The following is a 20,000-nucleotide window of genomic DNA, read 5'->3' on the forward strand; positions in this document are numbered from 1 at the left end:
AGACACAGAGACAGAAACACAGAGACAGAGACACAGAGACAGAGACACAGAGACACAGAGACACAGAGACACAGAGACAGAGACACAGAGACACAGAGACAGAGACAGAAACACAGAGACAGAGACACAGAGACAGAAACACAGAGACAGAGACACAGAGGCACACAGAGACACAGAGACAGAGACACAGAGACACACAGCCACAGAGACAGAGACACAGAGACAGAGACACAGAGACAGAGACACAGAGACACAGAGACAGAGACAGAAACACAGAGACAGAGACACAGAGACAGAAACACAGAGACAGAGACACAGAGACACAGAGACAGAGACACAGAGACACAGAGACAGAGACAGAGACACAGAGACACAGAGACAGAGACACAGAGACAGAAACACATCTTAACATCTGTACGGCTTCAACTGCAAAACAACCATCACGATAGTATACCTATAATCTCTACTACATAACATGCATCCGCATGCATTACTCTCTGAAATCATCTTATTGAATGAATTTTTTATTATGCCTATTGCCTTATTGTCTGCAAATTGTCTGGATACTGCTAGTTGTATCCTGTCTTGTCACTTATGTCCAGTTCTATTGTCACTTTTTTATCTTGAATTCTGCCTTTTGTCTTATTGTCTTGTGCTGCGATGTCAGGAACCGAAGCCTAAGAACGTTACTTTCTTACACTCGTGTGATGAGACGTAACAATGAAAGTTGAAACTGTGTGAGAGTGGAGTTGATGCTGCAGACGCACCATGTTGAGGTTCTGCTCGTCGAAGCCGCAGAGGACGAAGAAGATGTTCCCACACAGCTCGCTGAGGGGCTGCTTGGCGCAGAAGTGGGTGGCGAACCACTTGGTCAGAGCGCTCTGGGGGAGGAACTGCCTCTTCCCAAACAGATCCTGAAACCCACAGAGATCAGTTATCAGTTAAACCCTCAGAGAGGTCATCAGTTAAACCCTCAGAGAGGTCATCAGTTAAACCCTCAGAGAGGTCATCAGTTATCAGTTAAACCCTCAGAGAGGTCATCAGTTTAGCTTGTGCTCAATTCTAATCACAAAAACATGGATAACCAAAGACACTGGCCCAGTTAGACTGGTGTGGTTCTGATGTTGTGGTTCCAGTCAGATGAAGGAGGGTCGTTCCAGCTCACCCAGATGAGGAGGTCGGGCAGGACGGCCAGCTTGGTCATGGGGCTGTTGGTGAACGCCACGGTGGCCACGGGCGCCAGACCGAAGAACATCTTGATCTTGCTGGCCAGCTCCGGCATGGATGAGAACGCCACGAACGCTGCGACACGAGAGGAAGGAACAGTCAGGATAGATTAGAAACAGCTGAGTCATAGTGTACAACGGCCCACATACTACTGCAGCCGTGTGGTACCCTGTCCATCCCTCTGGCACTCAGCCACCAGGAGAACTGAGGTGTTCTTACCAATAGTGGTGCCCTGAGAGTGGCCCACGTAGAAGATCTGCTCCTGGCCGGTGGTCTTCAGGATGTGGTTCACCACCGCTGGGAGGTCCTTCTTAGCCATCTCATCATAGCTGAGGAACGAGACAGATAATGACGAATAGAAAACATAACAACCCCAACCCACAACGTCGTGTTTTCATCCTGCAGAACCCTGGCAGCGATGAACCAGACAGTATGTGCTTCATCTACTTCCTTATTCCAAGATCTCCAAGGACCCGACCCACCCTGGGCACGAACACTTTGTCAAGCTGCCCTCGAACAGGAGGTACAGGACCCCGGCCGCTAGGACAAACAGACTGAAGGACAGCTTCTACCACAGGGCCGTCAAGGCCCTGAACACAGAAAAGGCCTAAGTTCTGGGCCCAGGACAAGTCCGGACGGATTGTAATGGCAGCTAGTGCTGAGGCACAAACATGTACATTTTCAAGCCTGCAAACTGTGACACTTTAAAAAAATGTGAAAAAATACTTTCTTGTGCAATATGACAACCCTAGTTGACTATCTGTGCAGTATAGTACAGTGGATTGTGTACATAGCCTCTATTGATGTAAACCAGCTCCTTATCTTCTTGTGATTTTATGCATCTATGCTTTTTCCAAAATGTGTTTCTTTTTCCTTTCCTAAACACCAGGGGAGCCTCCCCTCCTAAATTTCGTTGTTTGGTACCTGTACTGTAACAATGACAAATAAAGTCTATCTATCTTATTATCAGTTTACTATCATTCCCAGAGGTCTAAACAGACATGTAAATATATAGTACACTTTACACTATGGTGGTTGATTATGAGTCTGTATAGAACATAAAACAACCTGTATACGACCAGAAACACCAGAAGCTAAACAAATCTAATTCATTGGAGTGAAACACTACTTCTGTCGCTAGGCTTCTGTCGCTAGGCTACTGTCGCTAGGCTACCGTACCTGAACTGCCAGAACTGGTCCTGGTCTGGGCTGAGGGTCACGTGTCTCCTGGACCAGGTGTTTCCTCGGCTGTTGCCGATCCAGACGTCATAGCCGGCGTCCGCTAGCAGGTATCCCAGGCTGGTGTTGGGCAGGTTGGTCACCCAGTTACTCCCCGCGGCCAGGAGACCATGCTGCAGGAAGACCGCAGGCCTGGGACCTGCCGACACACGCAGGCTGTTAACCCTGTTACCCCTGCACTGCTCTACTACAGGCCTGGGACCTGCCGACACACGCAGGCTGTTAACCCTGTTACCCCTGTTACCCCTGTTACCCTGTTAACCCTGCTCTGCTCTACTACACACCCCAGCTGTTAACCCTCACCCTGCCCTGCTACTACACACCCCAGCTGTTAACCCTCACCCTGCACTGCTCTACTACACACCCCAGGCCTGGGACCTGCGGGAGCAACACACACCGTAGCCTTGAGCTTTGTGTTTTTAATATCTTGACTTGACGTTATTATTAATGTGTCATTGTGTTTATGTTCCTTGTTTAAGCATGTGAGACAACAGCAGAAAACAACCTGAATGTAATCTAGTCAGGTGTGTTAGGGTTAGTCTGGTCTGGGGAGCAGCGTGATGCTCAGTATGACCACCAGAGGGCGCTCCAGCCCCAGTCAGACCCTACAGAGCTCCTTCCTCCTCTGCTCTGCTCTCTCTCTCTCTCCCCCCTCTCTCTCTCTCCCCCCTCTCTCTCTCTATCTCTCTCTATCTGTCTCTCTCTCTCTCTCTCTGTCTCTCTCTCTCTCTCTCTCTCTCTCTCTCTGTCTCTCTCTCTCTCTCTCTCCCTCCCTCTATCTGTCTCTCTCTCTCTCTCTCTCTCTCTCTCTCTCTCTCTCTATCTGTCTGTCTCTCTCTCTCTCTCTCCCTCCCTCTATCTGTCTCTCTCTCTCTCTCTCTCTCTCTCTCTCTATCTGTCTGTCTCTCTCTCTCTCTCTCCCTCCCTCTATCTGTCTCTCTCTCTCTCGCTCTCTCTCGCTCTCTCTCTCTCTCTGTCTCTCTCTCTCTCTCTCTCTGGGTCTTTTTTGGGTTTTATCGCTGCGATCTGACAGAGACAGGAAGTGAGCTGGTCCGTTCGGGACAAACAGACCTTCAGATGATAGGATTGTTTAACTTCATACCAGCCATTCCCCCCCCCTGGCCCCACCAACCCCCCCCTGCTGGGTAACAGGCAGGCTGCTGGGGAGGTTTTACATAACTCCTGGTTTGGTCCCAGGGGACAGATGTTACACAACACTGGCCAGGGGCTGCTGGGTAGTGTAGTCCTGACCTGTCATAGTTGGGTGTGTGTCTATGTATGAATTACTGGGAATAAACACCTATCAAAAATAATACATTAATATACACTATCACTCACAGAGAGCTACAGGACTGTAGGCAGATATGAACACAGCATTCTCTCTTTAATGTCTAACGTGTCTCTCTTATGCTCTAACATGTGTCTCTTATGCACTAACATGTGTCTCTTATGCACTAACATGTCTCTCTTATGCACTAACATGTCTCTCTTATGCACTAACATGTCTCTCTTCTGCACTAACGTGTCTCTCTTATGCACTAACATGTCTCTCTTCTGCACTAACATGTCTCTCTTATGCACTAACATGTCTCTCTTATGCACTAACATGTCTCTCTTCTGCACTAACATGTCTCTCTTCTGCACTAACATGTCTCTCTTATGCACTAACATGTGTCTCTTATGCACTAACATGTGTCTCTTCTGCACTAACATGTCTCTCTTATGCACTAACATGTGTCTCTTATGCACTAACATGTCTCTCTTATAAACTGACATGTGTTATATCGGAGGGGGTTTTCCTGAGGGTCGCGCCAATAATTTCAACATAAATCCTCAGTTATGAAATTCCATGACAGAAAAATCCACAACAATGCAACTACACAACTACAATCATGTAAAAAAAATCTCTCAAACAAGCCAGGATGAAAGATTTCAAACATTTAAGCTCTTTCATCTGGGTGTCGTAACCAAACCCTTTCTGGAAGTTTCTGCTGTTCCTCCGAGCGAGCTCCCCCCCCGCCCCCCCCCCACCCCCCACCCCCTCTCCCCTCCCCCCCCTGTGACCAGAGGAAATGGGACAGCAGGAAAGAGATGCGTCTCTCAGCCAATCGGATCGCTCGGCAGCTCCTATCTGACACTGCACAGCAGATACCCAACACCAGAGCTTCCAGAGAGTTCCGCACGGCGGCTCTTTACTTATTCATCAGATAGACGAATAGATGAATATATTATTGAGATTTCATCTCCCTGGCGCGTCCCTCAGCTCCAGGGCTGGGGGGGGGGGGGGGGGGAGGCGACCCCCCCGCCTCCTCCATGACGCATTTCTAAAGACAGACCGATGTCAGTCGGAAGTGGTTTCTTTGTCAATATTAAGCACATTTCTAGTCAGTTAAACGTCCATTCAGACCATCTGAGAGAGACTCTGAGAGGCGGTTCATCTGCAGGACGCAGCTGCTTATTAATTCATGTTCTGGAAGGACAAAGGAGAAATAAACCCTGACAGGCCGGAACGACTTGAAGGCTTTAGACTCTCTGATGCACCTACAGACCTGACCCTGACCCTAACCCAGATCTGAGATCTGATCCACCTACAGATCTGAGTGAGACCACCAGTTGTGCTGCAGTTACATGAGACAGTGTTGGGGGGGGGGGACAACATAATGAAACGTGTCCATAACGTCTTCAGACAGTTCTGATCATGTTATAGTTTAACTCTTTATTACTGTCACTTCCAACATCCCAATCATACTGCTACAAAACACACTACCTAAATGACATCAGAGTCTTATAAATGTGCTTTGAGTAATAATTCACATGCGCTGCACATTTGATGCAACTCAGAATATCGGTGGATTATCAAAAAGCTGATCTGATCATTAAATAGCTAACAGCAGCTTCACTGGGGGGAGTTGGACCAGAGTCCTCTCTGGAGTCAGAGGGAGAATGAAACACACAGAACCAACCAGAGCCTCACATGAAAGCTCACGATGACACACTAGAAGCTGTTTCCTACCCGAGGTCAGAGGTCAGGCGGAGGCTGGTCAGGCGTGTTTTATATATAAACCTCCTCCGCTCTCCCAGTGACTAACAGCTTCTTCTTTCTGCTCCTGAGTCAGCTCTTATGTTGGACAACAGAGGAGGGATGGGAAGGGATGTGTGTGTGTGTGTGTGTGTGTGTGTGTGTGTGTGTGTGTGTGTGATTGTGTGTGTGTGTGTGTGTGTGTGTGTGTGTTGTGTGTGTGTGTGTGTTGTGTGTGATTGTGTGTGTGTGTGTGTGTGTGTTGTGTGTGTGTGTGTGTGTGTGTGGGTTTGGTTACAGGGCTCAAGGTCTTTGTGTTCCATGTCACTGCAGCTTCCTCCGTCCAACAGCCATTAACCCTTTCATACACACTATGGGTTACCTTTCTACTTACTTAATATTGTTATTGTGTTATTATTGTGTTTTGTATCTGAATGCTGCAATGTAATGTAATGGTAAATAGACTAACTTATTAGGGATGTCCCGATCCCATTTTTTCACTACCGATACCGATACCTGGGCTTCAGGTATCTGCGATACCGATACCGATCCGATATTTGTATTTATTGTTTTACTCCTGAATAATAACAAATACTTCCCCAGTATATAGTCCACAACAACAGTTGGCTATTAAAGACTGCCAGCCTTTATTCAAGCAACAAAAACAGTACTCTGCAGTACTCAGTGACCAACTGGTTTAAAGTTAAAACAATTTAAACTGCAGCATTCAGCATTGTAGGAAAAAATGTGTTACTGTCAGATTTCTAGTTTTAGTGCCTTCATGTTTTTATTCTATTTATCTTCTCTTACAAATTGCTAATCAATTATAGCTGTGTGTGTTGTTGAGACCGTTGGGAGAGAGAGCTCCGGTGAACTAAGAAAGTTGTGTATGAGATAATTTACAATTAAACGCACAGATTACATGAGAGAAGCTATCTGTCATTATTTCAACCACTGTCCAAGTGGGGACGTTACAATACTTTCGTTTTAGAACGAAACGTTAGCTGTTAGCAGCGTTTTTAGCAGTCACCATTCTTGAGCAAATCATTATCATCATTGATACATATCATCATTGATACAAACAAACATTCAATTTTTTTTTCCGATTTCAATGTATGACGCATCATTTGAAAGCTTACCATCTGTAGTTTCAGACTATGTAAACAAACGAAAAATTACGTAAGCAAATGGTTTATGATTTCACCAGCTAGCATCATGACATTGTGAGACTCATTACACACAGGTAGCTACTAGCCAACTCTCATGCCCGTGACCACTGACTACTACTGTTGTCATCACGTGAGTGACACGCCGGATCGCGAGCCCCAGATCGCTGCCTATTTTTTTTCTGGTGCGATCTGCGATCCAGCATTCAGGACCGATATCGCGGAGATATGCGATATCAATATCGGATCGGGACATCCCTATAACTTCAGATTCAGATTCATTTATTTATTCAAGGGACAGTGCATATTAATAAAACAAAAATAAATTGTAAATACGCCAGAGTTAGCCCGAAAGCTAGTTTTCATCCGCAGTCCCTATGCCATGATGTTGTATACGGCTCCCTGGAGGAAAAAAGTACATTTAAAAGATAAAATATAGGTACCCTAGGCACAAAAAAGTAGACAGGACAAGCATTTAGCTTAAGGGCTTATACAGCTCCTTTATCCAAAGCACTTTACAACGGCCTCTCATTCACCCATTCACACACACATTCACACACCAATGGCGGCAAGCTACCATGCAAGGCGCCGGCCCGCTCACTGGGAGCAATTTGGGGTTCAGTGTCTTGCCCAAGGACACCTCAACATGTGGCCAGCCGGGGCTCGAAACGCCGATCTGCCAACTTTGCGATCATTAGACGGCGGCTCTACCTCCTGAGACACAGCCTCTACCTCCTGAGACACAGCCTCTACCTCCTGAGACATAGCCTCTACCTCCACCAGCCTCTACCTCCTGAGCCACAGCCTCTACCTCCTGAGACACAGCCTCTACCTCCACCAGCCTCTACCTGCTGAGACACAGCCTCTACCTCCTGAGACACAGCCTCTACCTCCACCAGCCTCTACCTCCTGAGACACAGCCTCTACCTCCTGAGACACAGCCTCTACCTCCTGAGACACAGCCTCTACCTCCTGAGACACAGCCTCTACCTCCTGAGACACAGCCACCACAGCCGCAATATCAATGTTGAGGAACCAAGGGTTAGTACTCTTGTACATTGTACTCTTGTGTACTTAGGGTTAGGGTACAGCGAGATGGAATAACATTCTGGTTGTGGTTGTGGTTGTGGTTGTGGTTGTGGTTGTGCCAGGTACTCACCTTCCTGGTGGTTCAGGCCGCGGGGGATCCTGTTGACGCTGAGGATGTAGCCGTCCTCTGTGACCACGTCGTGCTCCTCTGCAGGGTAGCCCCAGTGTCGGATGATCTCACTCTGTCACACACACACACACACACACGCGCACACACACACACACAACACACACAACACACACAACACACACATACACACACACACACACACACAACACACACAACACACACAACACACACATACAACACACACACACAACACACACACACACACACACACATAACACACACACACACACACAGACAACACACACACACACACACACACACACACACACACACACACACGTCAGTGTTGTAGGAGATATTGAGAGTTAACCCTAACCCTAGCAGGCAGAAGTGGGAAAGATATGAGATTACAACACACACACACACACACACACAACACACACACACACACACAACACACACACACACACACAACATACACGCACACAACACACACACATAACACACACACACACACACACACACAACACACGCACACACACACACACACACACACAACACACACACAACACACACACACACACACACACACACACACAACATGCTTCTCCATTATCTTTGAGATTGTGATAATGTGTTTACTATAGCATTCATGCTACACAAAGACACAGTATACAGTGAGGTCCTGGATGTAGCTTAATGCTATCATGTTTCTGTATCAGTAAGATATGGGCTATTCATAATGAACCACGACTCTGAGATGTTCTCCCACAAACACAGATTGTGCTTGCGGCCCTAACCCTAACCCTATGTTACTGATACAGGAACAGCAGAACATGGCTAACGTCCAGGACCTTACTGTACACCACAGGCATGACTCTGATAGGAGAACACATCTTATCTTTTATGACCAAACGTTGATAAAAAAAAAGCCACGCCGAACATTTCAACAAGCCCTGTCCCTGTGTGGCGCTTCCCAGAAAGCAAATGATTCCGATATCACTAAACATTATTATATCACTAAACATTATTATATCACTAAACATTATTATATCACTAAACATTATTATATCACTAAACCAACGAATTGACCATCTCATTGTACAATTAGCCCCAGAAACAATCATGGAATGCCACAAAAAAAAATCAGCACACAGCGATTCCTTCTTATTAGACATTTATAACTATCATTACTGGAACCAGAGAACACCTGAGCCTCTACACACACACTGACATCATAGAGATATCATCAGATCTGGGTGAAAGTTAAATGTCGTGATGGTGATGGAATAACTTCCCTTAAAGTGACCGTGGCCTCACATGCTTCTCACTCTTCCTGCAATGACTCATGGGATAGATCACAGGGGACAAAGGCTAACATGTTGGCCACCTCACATGATCACATGATGAACCTCCCGTGTTGTTTACTAAAGGAGAGCTGGTGATGCCTAACCCTAACCCTAACCCTAACCCTAACCTAACCCTAACCCTAACTGAACTGATATGATAATGAACTATATGACCTAGAGAGATTGTACCTATAATGAAAGATGATTACAATGTGTCAGTGTGTGACCATGCTGTCGGGGAACATCTCTTCTTCATTATGGGTTAGGGTTAGAATGTAAAACTGTCCTACTCACGATGTTCATGTTGACCTCAGGGTCCAGGCCTCTCTTGTGTCTGGGTGACCTCTGACCCTGGACCACCTCAGCCGCGAGGAAGGCCACACACAGCAGCACCAACATCATCTTCACTCTGGAAACAGCAGAGATACAATCACCATATATATCACATGCTCTGATTATCACATGATCAATCACCATGCTCTAATTATCACATGATCAATCACCATGCTCTAATTATCACATGATCAACTATCACATCCAACCTCTTTAGAACAGTCTCTCTTTAGTCTCTCTTTAGTCTCTCTTTCTCCCCTGGGGATCGATGCTTCAGCACCTATATGACCGTCACCCAGACAGACACTGACTGAGTCTCTCGATCATTTAGGGTTAGGGTATTACTTATTATAATCACATATTAGTATTACTTATTATAATCACATATTAGTATTACTTATTATAATCACATATTAGTATTACTTATTATAATCCACATAAATGACCAGGTATTAACCTAATGGTAATTACTAAATGATGTGCCTTTATTTAACCAGATAAGTCATTGAGAACATTTATATTAATTTACAATTAGTTGTTTATTTTCTGATTCATTGAAACAAGCATCACTAGGCACAACTGTGTACCAGGTAACCAAGGTAACCAGGTAACCAAATGTTGAATGATCTGAAGTCACACGAGCCAAACTCTGCTTTGTTTACTGCTGATTCTAGGAGGGCTGGTCTGGTGGCTGGTCTCTGTCCTGTTTACTGTTTGATGTCTCTGATGTCTCTGATATATACCTGAGATTGTATTTACTTTGATAAGTAACTAGACCAGTGATACATTACTTTGAATGGACATTGAACTACTGATAAAGTTGCCTGAGGTCATTCTATAGGTTAGGGTTAGGCTGGACAAACACTACAATGCCGTTGCTTTTTCAGAGAAGAGAGGAAACAATCACTGTTGGAAGCTGCTCATCTAAAGAACATAAATAACATAAAGAACATGTGATTGGATCAGGGAGGTGACGAGGAAGAGCAAACGCGATCCAAAAGCAAAGGCTGACTCGACAATTTCACAAGTGTATGTATATGAATGTGTAAGTCTAGCCTAAGGTCCTTTACGGTGTGCTCCTGCTCATATTACCTAAAGTCAACCAGAAGCCTTCACTTGTATTTCAATAAAATAAAATAAACTCAATAATCTATGATAACTATAGATAACTAGACCACCTGAGTGTTTCGGGATGTTTACATCACAACTCTGCACTTTCTACTTCAAACATGGAATGGCTTTGAAACATTTATCTTATCTATAAACACACAAATAACACGTTGATATGAAACAGGAAAAACAGGCATTTCTATCGACATGTTGTTGTTGATACAGTGTAATAATAATAATAACAATAATAATAATAACAGAGTAGTTACAGACGCATCACTCACCTTGGGTAACAACAGCCTGAGTCTGCTGCTGTTGGCCGACTGAACACGAACACGTCACAGAGTTGCAGCGTGACACGACGTCAGAGGCCCCCCGCGGGGACTGCTGTGATTGGTTAAAAACACCTCATAGAACCTCAGACTGCTGTGATTGGTTAAAAACACTGACACGCCTTTCTACGTTGTGACGCATCCGAACCCCTGTCAACACAAAGAGAATTATGAATCAAACAAACAATCAAACAGACTGATGACGTCATCACAACCACTGTCACGTGTTTATTATGAATGACTCATGTAGGAGCGATCAAACGAATGACTAATTATTCGACTTTCCTTCTTTAAATATCAGTTCATTGTTGTAAGTTATTATTATTATTATATGAGATTATTCCAACAATTAACTGATATTTAAAGGGAGAAAGTCGAATAATTAAAGTTGATACAACAGCAATACAACTGCTGTGTTGTCCTAGATGCTTTGTAATTAAACACTAAACTTCACTAAACTTCTCATGTTTAAACATTAAAGCTTCATCTTTTACTTATCAGTCTCGACCAGATAGAATGTTATTAGTTGGTCAGTATAGTCTAATATGTCTTAACCATGGCAGCTTTGGGGAGGAGAGGATCAACTTTAATATGATATTAACTTACAATATTGACTTGAGCGCTTTTAGTCGTTATGTAGTCAACGCAGGGAACGTGTTGGTTGGCCAACATTACAACATTACAACTGTCTCAAACCTAAACACACTGGGTCATTACTGACAGACCCTGGGTTAACCCTGACAGACTGACAGACCCTGGGTTAACCCGGACAGACTGACAGACCCTGGGTTAACCCTGACAGAGCCTAACCGTGACCCCTGACCCTGACAGTGTTTCTGTTGTTCTCTTGGTTCTACCATGTCGCGGGTTCTGATCGTCGGAGCGGGTCTGACAGGCAGCTTGTGCGCCGTCCTTCTGCGCAGAGAGATGCCCAACGTCAACATAGTGGTGTGGGACAAGGCGAGGGGGGCAGGTAAGAGTTATAACCTAACCCTCTATAACCCTAACCTTTAACCCTAACCCTGAAATGTCGCCATAGAATTATGATGTTATGATGTTTGTGGGCGTACCTCCCCTATATACTACCTGTATAACTCTGTTATAACCCTATATACTACCTTTATAACTCTGTTATAACCCTCATGTTCTCACTGTGCCTCGTAGTATGTATGTCGACCTCGTATGTACAATAGTGAACTGAATCAAAGTAGGGTCTAGCTTTCAGCCAATGCAGTAGTTGCAACACTGATCAGGGCCCCGTTCCACTAAACTAGATTATCTTCTAAACCTCGATAAAGTTCTAAGCCTCGATAATGTTAGCTTGCGTTCGGTTCCATCAATGTGGCTCAAATAATACGCTGCTTGGTTGAGCTCCTTCTGAGTCAGATATAATTAGCCTGGTCGCGAGCAGGCTAAAAGACTGGCTAAAGTAAGACGCATGTCAAAAAAGGCTCACAGGCGGAAACTTCATCCCGAACGACAGTTCCTCTTTTAGGAAATATTAGTTCCCACTTCACACGAGATAGATAGATGGATAGGTTGACTGTGTGAGATTGATATTTTGAAAGTGTGATCGATAGATAGTTTGATTGTGTGATAGATAACTTGATATTTTGAAAGTGTGATAGATAGATCGATAGATCAATAAATAAAAGTGTAATTTATTTTTTTATTTTTTTACATTTAACCGAAGATTTCATGCAAAGGCTTCAAACACCATTGTAATCGTGTCAGTTCTTGTAAATTAGCCTGCACCATAATTATATAGCCTACATACTTTTTTTGATGAGATTTTAGATTAGATTCAGACAACGAAATGCAGTAAAAAGTGTGTCCGAAGAGGGATTCGAACCACCGTCTAAAAATGACGAATAAATCCTATAGCAGCGGTCGATACCACTAGGCCATTGTGGCGATATGACGGTTTGTAGCCTGCTGCTGATATCACCACAGTAGTAATATTAATTTATTAAAATATTAACAATAACTGGGGCTAGTATGACCTACGCATTTAATCGGTCAGCAATTTCTTGCCAAACCATTTCCCTCGCCTTGTTAATTGCGGCAGTATTGCACTATTTTACATCTTATTTTTCCGTCTTCATAAAGATCAATAATTCGGAATGCTGCGCAAATGTAGGACCCCTGCAGAGTGGAGTATCTTCATTTCGACAGTTTGACTCTTCGGGGCTCTTTATGTCTGCGTGCACGCGCCCATATCGAAGATTTGTAAGCCGGTGTTCTGTGAACACTGATGACACAAGCCTGATCCTCGTTCGAGGAATCACCTGAGGCTTGAATTCCAATCCTGAGTTGCCTGATTTATTTCAATCGCCGATATACTGATCCACCTTTAGTGGAACGGCCCCCTGTACTGTGATTTCAACGTCGTCATCATCATCATCATCATCATCTTCATCTCTGTGTTGCAGGCGGGAGGATGTCCACCAGTAGAAGTCCAGCTGACGCCTCCTGTACAGCCGACCTGGGTGCCCAGTACATCTCTGCTACCCCACACTACGCCCACATACACCAGAGGTGCTATACTACTACTATACTACTACTACTACTACTACTACCGCTACTATACTACTACCCCTACTACTACTACTATACCCACATACACCAGAGGTACATTATATATAGTATATCACTACTACTATACTACTCCACCCAGATACACCAGGGGTACATTATATATAGTATATCACTACTACTATACTACTACACCCAGATACACCAGGGTGTTACGTTTTGGTATAGCTTTCTAGTTGTAGAATGGTGTTGGACCCATGTTCGGTGCAGCTCAGATGAATGGAGGTCGAGACAGTAATAAAATAAAGTTTCTCTTTACTGAGATAGGCAATGAGCAGTCACAACAGGACAAGGATATATAATCAAAAGTAAAGTGGAGCAAGCAAGGCTCTGAGTAATGAGGAAACTAATAATAACGGAAACAAAACAACTTGCGTATCGACAAAACAAAAGGAGAGCAATCAAGGCTCCATCAACTAACCGCAAGAATAACGCAAACACAATGAAAATAACAAACACTATATACAGTCACTATACCTGGGAACAGCGACAGGTAAATAAAGTCCTCCAGGACAGAACGGACAGAGTCAAAAATAGTAGACACAGTATTTCCAAAAGACAAGCAAGGGTTCTCATCACGTCAACATGTACGAACAACTGACAAGGGAACAGGGAAAAGGGACACGCCTAAATACAAATACAAACACTCACAGGTGACAATGATAATGTAATTAGTCCAGGGCATGAGTAATGCACTTTGACCAGCAGGAGGCATCGGGGAGTCTTCCTCGCTGACCCCCCTCGTAACACCAGGGGTACAGTATATATAGTATATCACTCATCAGATGAATGTTTTGTGGGGGGAAATGTTATCCACGACACAATCTGTGTTGTTGCTGGTGGTTAATGGATAGTTGGAGCCGTGTGACAGTGGGCCTACTCAGCACGTCAATAGTCAACAGTGGACCCCCACCTACTGCCCTTATGTTTTATTTCTATACATGTACCGACATGCTCCAGGTTATTGTATGGAGGCAGCGCACGTTCCTGTATAGGTGTCTGTGCTTCATCTGTCAGCCTGCCTGTCAGGCCCCTGTTGTTCCCAGATGGTTGGGTCATTATTGTTTTTGTTGTTTTGTTGTTTTGTTTTTTTGCAGTTTTTATGACGAGCTGTTGGCGCACGGCGTACTGAGACCGCTGCAGTCGTCCGTAGAAGGGATGAAGATGACGGAGGAGGGACACAGACACTACGTCACCCCTACCGGAGTGTCCTCCATCGTCAAACACTACCTCAAACAGTCAGGTGCCTCCTCTCCTCTCCTCTAACACACCTCAAAGGGAGGGGGAGGGTGGGGGGGGGTGGCGGAGGGAATGAGACCCGTCTTTGAGCGGTGTGTGTGATAGGAAGCTGGAATACTGTGATGGAATGTCTTCTGATTTCTATTTCTTGCCTTTTTAATCAGACTGATTTAGACCTGGAAACCAGGTGTGTTCTCTCCGGAGAATCAATTCATTATTATTAATTAATTAATGAATCAATGACATGCCAGAGAGAAGCCAGAAGTAGGAGGAGTGGCCCAGCGCAGCCAGCCTCGTCTCTCCCTCTGGTTCCTCTGTGTGTGTCTCTCTCTCTGGTTCCTCTGCTGTGTGTGTGTCTCTCCCTCTGGTTCCTCTGCTGTGTGTGTCTCTCCCTCTGGTTCCTCTGCTGTGTGTGTCTCTCCCTCTGGTTCCTCTGCTGTGTGTGTCTCTCTCTCTGGTTCCTCTGCTGTGTGTGTCTCTCTCTCTGGTTCCTCTGCTGTGTGTCTCTCTCTCTCTGGTTCCTCTGCTGTGTGTGTCTCTCTCTCTGGTTCCTCTCTGTGTGTGTCTCTCCCTCTGGTTCCTCTCTGTGTGTGTCTCTCTCTGGTTCCTCTGCTGTGTGTGTCTCTCTCTCTGGTTCCTCTGCTGTGTGTGTCTCTCCCTCTGGTTCCTCTGCTGTGTGTGTCTCTCTCTCTGGTTCCTCTCTGTGTGTGTCTCTCTCTCTGGTTCCTCTCTGCTGTGTGTGTCTCTCCCTCTGGTTCCTCTGCTGTGTGTGTCTCTCTCTCTGGTTCCTCTCTGTGTCTCTCTCTGGTTCCTCTGCTGTGTCTCTCTCTCTGGTTCCTCTGCTGTGTGTGTCTCTCTGGTTCCTCTCTGTGTGTGTCTCTCTCTCTGGTTCCTCTGCTGTGTGTGTCTCTCTCTCTGGTTCTCTCTGCTGTGTGTGTCTCTCTCTCTGGTTCCTCTGCTGTGTGTGTCTCTCCCTCTGGTTCCTCTGCTGTGTGTGTCTCTCCCTCTGGTTCCTCTGTGTGTGTCTCTCTCTCTGGTTCCTCTGCTGTGTGTGTCTCTCTCTCTGGTTCCTCTGCTGTGTGTGTCTCTCTCTCTGGTTCCTCTCTGCTGTGTGTGTCTCTCTCTCTGGTTCCTCTGCTGTGTGTGTCTCTCTCTCTGGTTCCTCTGCTGTGTGTGTCTCTCTCTCTGGTTCCTCTCTGCTGTGTGTGTCTCTCTCTCTGGTTCCTCTCTGTGTGTGTCTCTCTCTCTGGTTCCTCTCTGTGTGTGTCTCTCTCTCTGGTTCCTCTCTGCTGTGTGTGTCTCTCTCTCTGGTTCCTCTCTGTGTGTGTCTCTCTCTCTGGTTCCTCTGCTGTGTGTGTCTCTCTCTCTGGTTCCTCTGCTGTGTGTGTCTCTCTCTCTGGTTCCTCTGCTGTGTGTGTCTCTCCCTCTGGTTCCTCTCTGCTGTGTGTGTCTCTCTCTCTGGTTCCTCTGCTGTGTGTGTCTCTCCCTCTGGTTCCTCTGCTGTGTGTGTCTCTCTCTCTGGTTCCTCTCTGTGTGTGTCTCTCCCTCTGGTTCCTCTGCTGTGTGTGTCTCTCTCTCTGGTTCCTCTGCTGTGTGTGTCTCTCTCTCTGGTTCCTCTGCTGTGTCTCTCTCTCTGGTCGTTTTGGGACGTGAATCCGGTGAAGCAACAACCTGTTTCTCTGCTGAGTACCAAACCAAACCCTCAGGCTCTGTCTCCTCTGCAGAGAGTAACCTGTAACCTGCATGTGTCATTCATTGAAAATTTATTGAAAATCACCCCCCAGTGACACCCAATCAAACCTCTTCTCTCTGTGTGTCATCCTCTCTGGATCTCTCCCCTCCCCCCCCGCCTCTCTCTTTCCCTCTCTCTCCTCTGTCTGTCCTTCTCTCTCTCTCTCTCTCTTTCCCTCTCTCTCCTCTGTCTGTCCTTCTCTCTCTCCTGCTGTGACGTTGCCAACTCTGCCCCTCCGCCCCTCCTCCCTCCCCCCTCCGCACCCAAGCAGGAGCTGAGGTGTTCTTCCTCCACCACGTCACCCACGTCTACCGCCGGGGCGCGGCCTGGGAGGTGTGCAGGGCGGGGGGGGCGCCGCCCCAGGGGTTCGACGCCGTGGTCCTCACCATGCCGGTCCCTCAGATCCTCCAGCTGCAGGGAGACCTGGACACCCGTGAGTAACCATGACAACCACACACCTCGACCACCACACACCTAGTCTAGTACCACCACGCCCCACCACGCTGTTGTGAGTGACGGGCCAGAAGACTCTGAGGAGGAGCGTAGTCTGGCTGGAGTAACGTGTCATACATACTCCCATGTCCCCATGTCCCCATGTCCCCATGTCCCCATGTCCCCATGTACCAGACTAACAGTGTGACGTACGCTGCCATGTCCAGGCTGTATGATGTGACGTCAGCTCAACACTCTGAGGAGGCGTAGAGAACACCTCGTCCTAACTAAGAACAGTCGTATGAAAGCAGGACAACTATATATATATATAACCCTATGTCCCTATGTCTATATATATATATACAATATTCACAGAGTTGACTTCAAGGAGGTGGTTCATCCTCTCCTCAGCTGGGATGTGGAGCGTTCCTCCCAGGCGTGACAGTGTAGTTCCTCCTCTCCTCAGCTGGGATGTAGGGTTAGGGTTAGTTCCTCCCAGGCGTGACGGTGGGCTGCTCATTTCAAAGCCAGAGAAAAGGACTTCAAAGCCCCGCGACTTAGAAATGGATTTGAGTATGTATGATTCGTGGATTCGTTCGTTGGGAGAAATGTGTCTCTGTGCTTCTGGAGCTGGAGAGCTTTTCCTGTGAGAGATTCTATCCTTGCAAATGTTCCTGCTTCTGAGAGACAGGCTGGGTCATTCCAGAGCCTCGGATCCTCTGACACTTGCTGCGTGTTTCATCCCTGCTAAAGGCTTTGGTCAAATTAGACCTCCCCCAACAAGCTGTTTCCATGACGCTTGTTTAACTCAAAATTTATGGATTAAGTAAGCAAGTATTTATGGATTGACTGAGTAATTTACTGTTAATTATACCCTGAGAATTAGTGGGTGTGCGTGCGTGCTTGTGCCTGTTTTATATACAATTCTCATATTTCTGTTCATTGTTGAGTTCATTGTGCAAAATAAGTCCTCTGTGAATACTGGGACTCCCAGCGGTGCAGTGGCAGGAGGTGGCCAGTAGGTGGCAGTAGCAGGTGTGATCTGGGCCCGTCCTGCCCAGACCCAGGAGGATGCAATCTGGAAATCATTTAAACAGAATCACACTTCCTCTCGTATCCTGGCTGCTTAAAATTCCAATAATAAGAGATACAAGAGAAATGTGTTCATTATGTTTAACAGAGAAGCAGTGTAGGGTGTATGTGGGCAGTAGGGTAGACAGAGAGAGAGAGAGAGAGAGAGAGAGAGACAGAGAGAGAGAGAGAGAGAGAGAGAGAGAGAGAGAGAGAGAGAGAGACAGACAGAGAGAGACAGAGAGAGACAGAGAGAGACAGAGAGAGAGACAGAGAGAGAGACAGAGAGACACAGAGACAGACAGACAGAGAGAGAGAGACAGAGAGAGACAGAGAGAGGCAGAGAGAGAGAGAGACAGAGAGAGAGACAGAGAGAGAGAGACAGACAGAGAGACAGAGAGAGACAGAGAGAGACAGAGAGAGACAGAGAGAGAGACAGAGAGAGAGAGACAGAGAGAGACAGAGAGACAGAGAGAGAGACAGAGAGAGAGACAGAGAGAGAGAGACAGAGAGAGACAAAACAAACAAAACAACAAAAGAAAACAAACAGGGAAAGGTGGTTTGATTTAGACTGTAAATCCATTAGGAAGACACTAAGAAATATCTCCAACCAAAAACACAGGAATCCAGAGAGTCAGGAGTTACGCCTTAGTTACTGTGACACTTTAAAGCAATATAAAAAAACACTGAGAACAAAAAAAGACCAATATTTACAAAACCAACTAGAATTAATTGAAGAGTCTCTGGGATCAAATAAATTCTGGGAAAACTGGAACTTATTTACCAAGAAACATAAAAATGAACAATCAATTCAAAATGGTGATACATGGAAAACACATTTTGGGGATCTTTATAGAAAACCTACAAAGAATGAAGCCCAAGAGCAGATCTCAGATAAATTGAAAACCTTTGAAAGAGCTATTAAGGACTATCAGACCCCACTGGATTTCCCAATCACTGAATTAGAATTGGAAGACAAACTAAAGGTTCTGCAGAACAAAAAAGCATGTGGGCCTGATGGCATCTTAAACGAGATGATAAAATATACCAATAGAAAATGTAAATTGGCCATTCTAAAGGTATTCAACTTGGTACTGAGTGTGGGTCATTTCCCTGAAAGCTGGAGTGAGGGGCTGATTACACCCATTTTCAAGAATGGAGACAAATTTGATCCAAACAACTACAGAGGTATCTGTGTAGGTAGTAACCTAGGGAAGTTATTTGGCAGCATTCTAAATTCAAGAATTATATATTTCCTCACAGAGCACAATGTCTTGTGCAAAAGTCAAATTGGATTCCTCCCAAATTATAGAACATCTGACCACATTTTCACCCTACACACACTAATAGATAAATACACAAATCAAAACAAAGGAACAATTCATGCATGCTTTGTCGATTTTCAGAAAGCTTTCGACTCAGTTTGGCATGAAGGTTTACTTTTTAAATTAATAGAAAGTGGAATAGGGGGAAAGTCATATGATGTCATTAAATCAATATATGAAAATAATAAATTGGCTGTTAAAATTGGTGATAAACACACAGACTTCTTCCCGCAAGGGAGAGGGGTGAAGCAAGGATGTAACCTCAGCCCCACCCTCTTCAATATATATATTAATGAACTGGCACGGTTATTAGAACAATCACCAGCACCTGGTCTCACCCTTACTGACACAGACATTAAATGTCTCTTTTATGCAGACGACCTAGTCATACTGTCCCCAACTAAAGAAGGTCTTCAGCAAAGCCTGAACATTCTTCATCAGTACTGTCAGACTTGGGCCCTGACAGTAAATATGAAGAAGACCAAAATTATGACCTTCCAAAAGCGATCACGGTTACAGAAGAATCAACCAGTGTTCAAAATAGGTGGGACCCAAATAGAACGGACAAATACCTATACATACCTAGGTTTACAAATTACTTCCACTGGGAATTTCTGTGCAGCTGTGAAGGAACTCAAAGACAAGGCAAAAAGGGCTTTTTATGCCATCAAG

At 45.4% G+C, this 20,000-nt stretch overlaps 3 protein-coding genes across 3 annotated transcripts in view; 1 reads left to right on the forward strand and 2 right to left on the reverse strand.

Annotated features, from left to right (window-relative positions):
* Nucleotides 1-10,903, reverse strand: part of lipf (lipase, gastric) — a 16,079-nt gene extending 5,176 nt beyond the window's left edge. Inside the window, exons 1-7 of the mRNA XM_080542020.1 lie at nucleotides 10,887-10,903; nucleotides 9,454-9,568; nucleotides 7,811-7,922; nucleotides 2,407-2,605; nucleotides 1,447-1,556; nucleotides 1,166-1,302; nucleotides 768-914 (exon numbers count right to left, since the gene is read on the reverse strand). Coding sequence (XP_080398146.1) covers nucleotides 768-914; nucleotides 1,166-1,302; nucleotides 1,447-1,556; nucleotides 2,407-2,605; nucleotides 7,811-7,922; nucleotides 9,454-9,561 — 813 coding nt within the window. The 5' untranslated portion in view covers nucleotides 9,562-9,568; nucleotides 10,887-10,903. The remainder of the gene's footprint in view (nucleotides 1-767; nucleotides 915-1,165; nucleotides 1,303-1,446; nucleotides 1,557-2,406; nucleotides 2,606-7,810; nucleotides 7,923-9,453; nucleotides 9,569-10,886) is intronic.
* Nucleotides 10,904-11,716: 813 nt separating this feature from the next.
* On the forward strand, nucleotides 11,717-17,132 carry rnls (renalase, FAD-dependent amine oxidase; the record flags this gene model as incomplete). Its single annotated transcript, XM_080541859.1, has 5 exons — nucleotides 11,717-11,907; nucleotides 13,367-13,472; nucleotides 14,627-14,772; nucleotides 16,772-16,933; nucleotides 17,128-17,132. Exons 1-5 carry the CDS (start codon nucleotides 11,793-11,795, stop codon nucleotides 17,130-17,132), a joined length of 534 nt encoding a protein of 177 aa, XP_080397985.1. The 5' UTR covers nucleotides 11,717-11,792.
* Nucleotides 17,133-17,846: 714 nt separating this feature from the next.
* Nucleotides 17,847-20,000, reverse strand: part of LOC308167442 (phosphatidylinositol 3,4,5-trisphosphate 3-phosphatase and dual-specificity protein phosphatase PTEN-like) — a gene marked incomplete at its 3' end in the record, with an annotated part of 30,812 nt that continues 28,658 nt past the window's right edge. The window contains exon 7 of the mRNA XM_080541860.1: nucleotides 17,847-18,010. Coding sequence (XP_080397986.1) covers nucleotides 17,847-18,010 — 164 coding nt within the window. The remainder of the gene's footprint in view (nucleotides 18,011-20,000) is intronic.

This window comes from Nansenia antarctica (genome assembly GCF_963989245.1).
Source record: "Nansenia antarctica genome assembly, chromosome: 11".
Taxonomy (NCBI): domain Eukaryota; kingdom Metazoa; phylum Chordata; class Actinopteri; order Argentiniformes; family Microstomatidae; genus Nansenia; species Nansenia antarctica.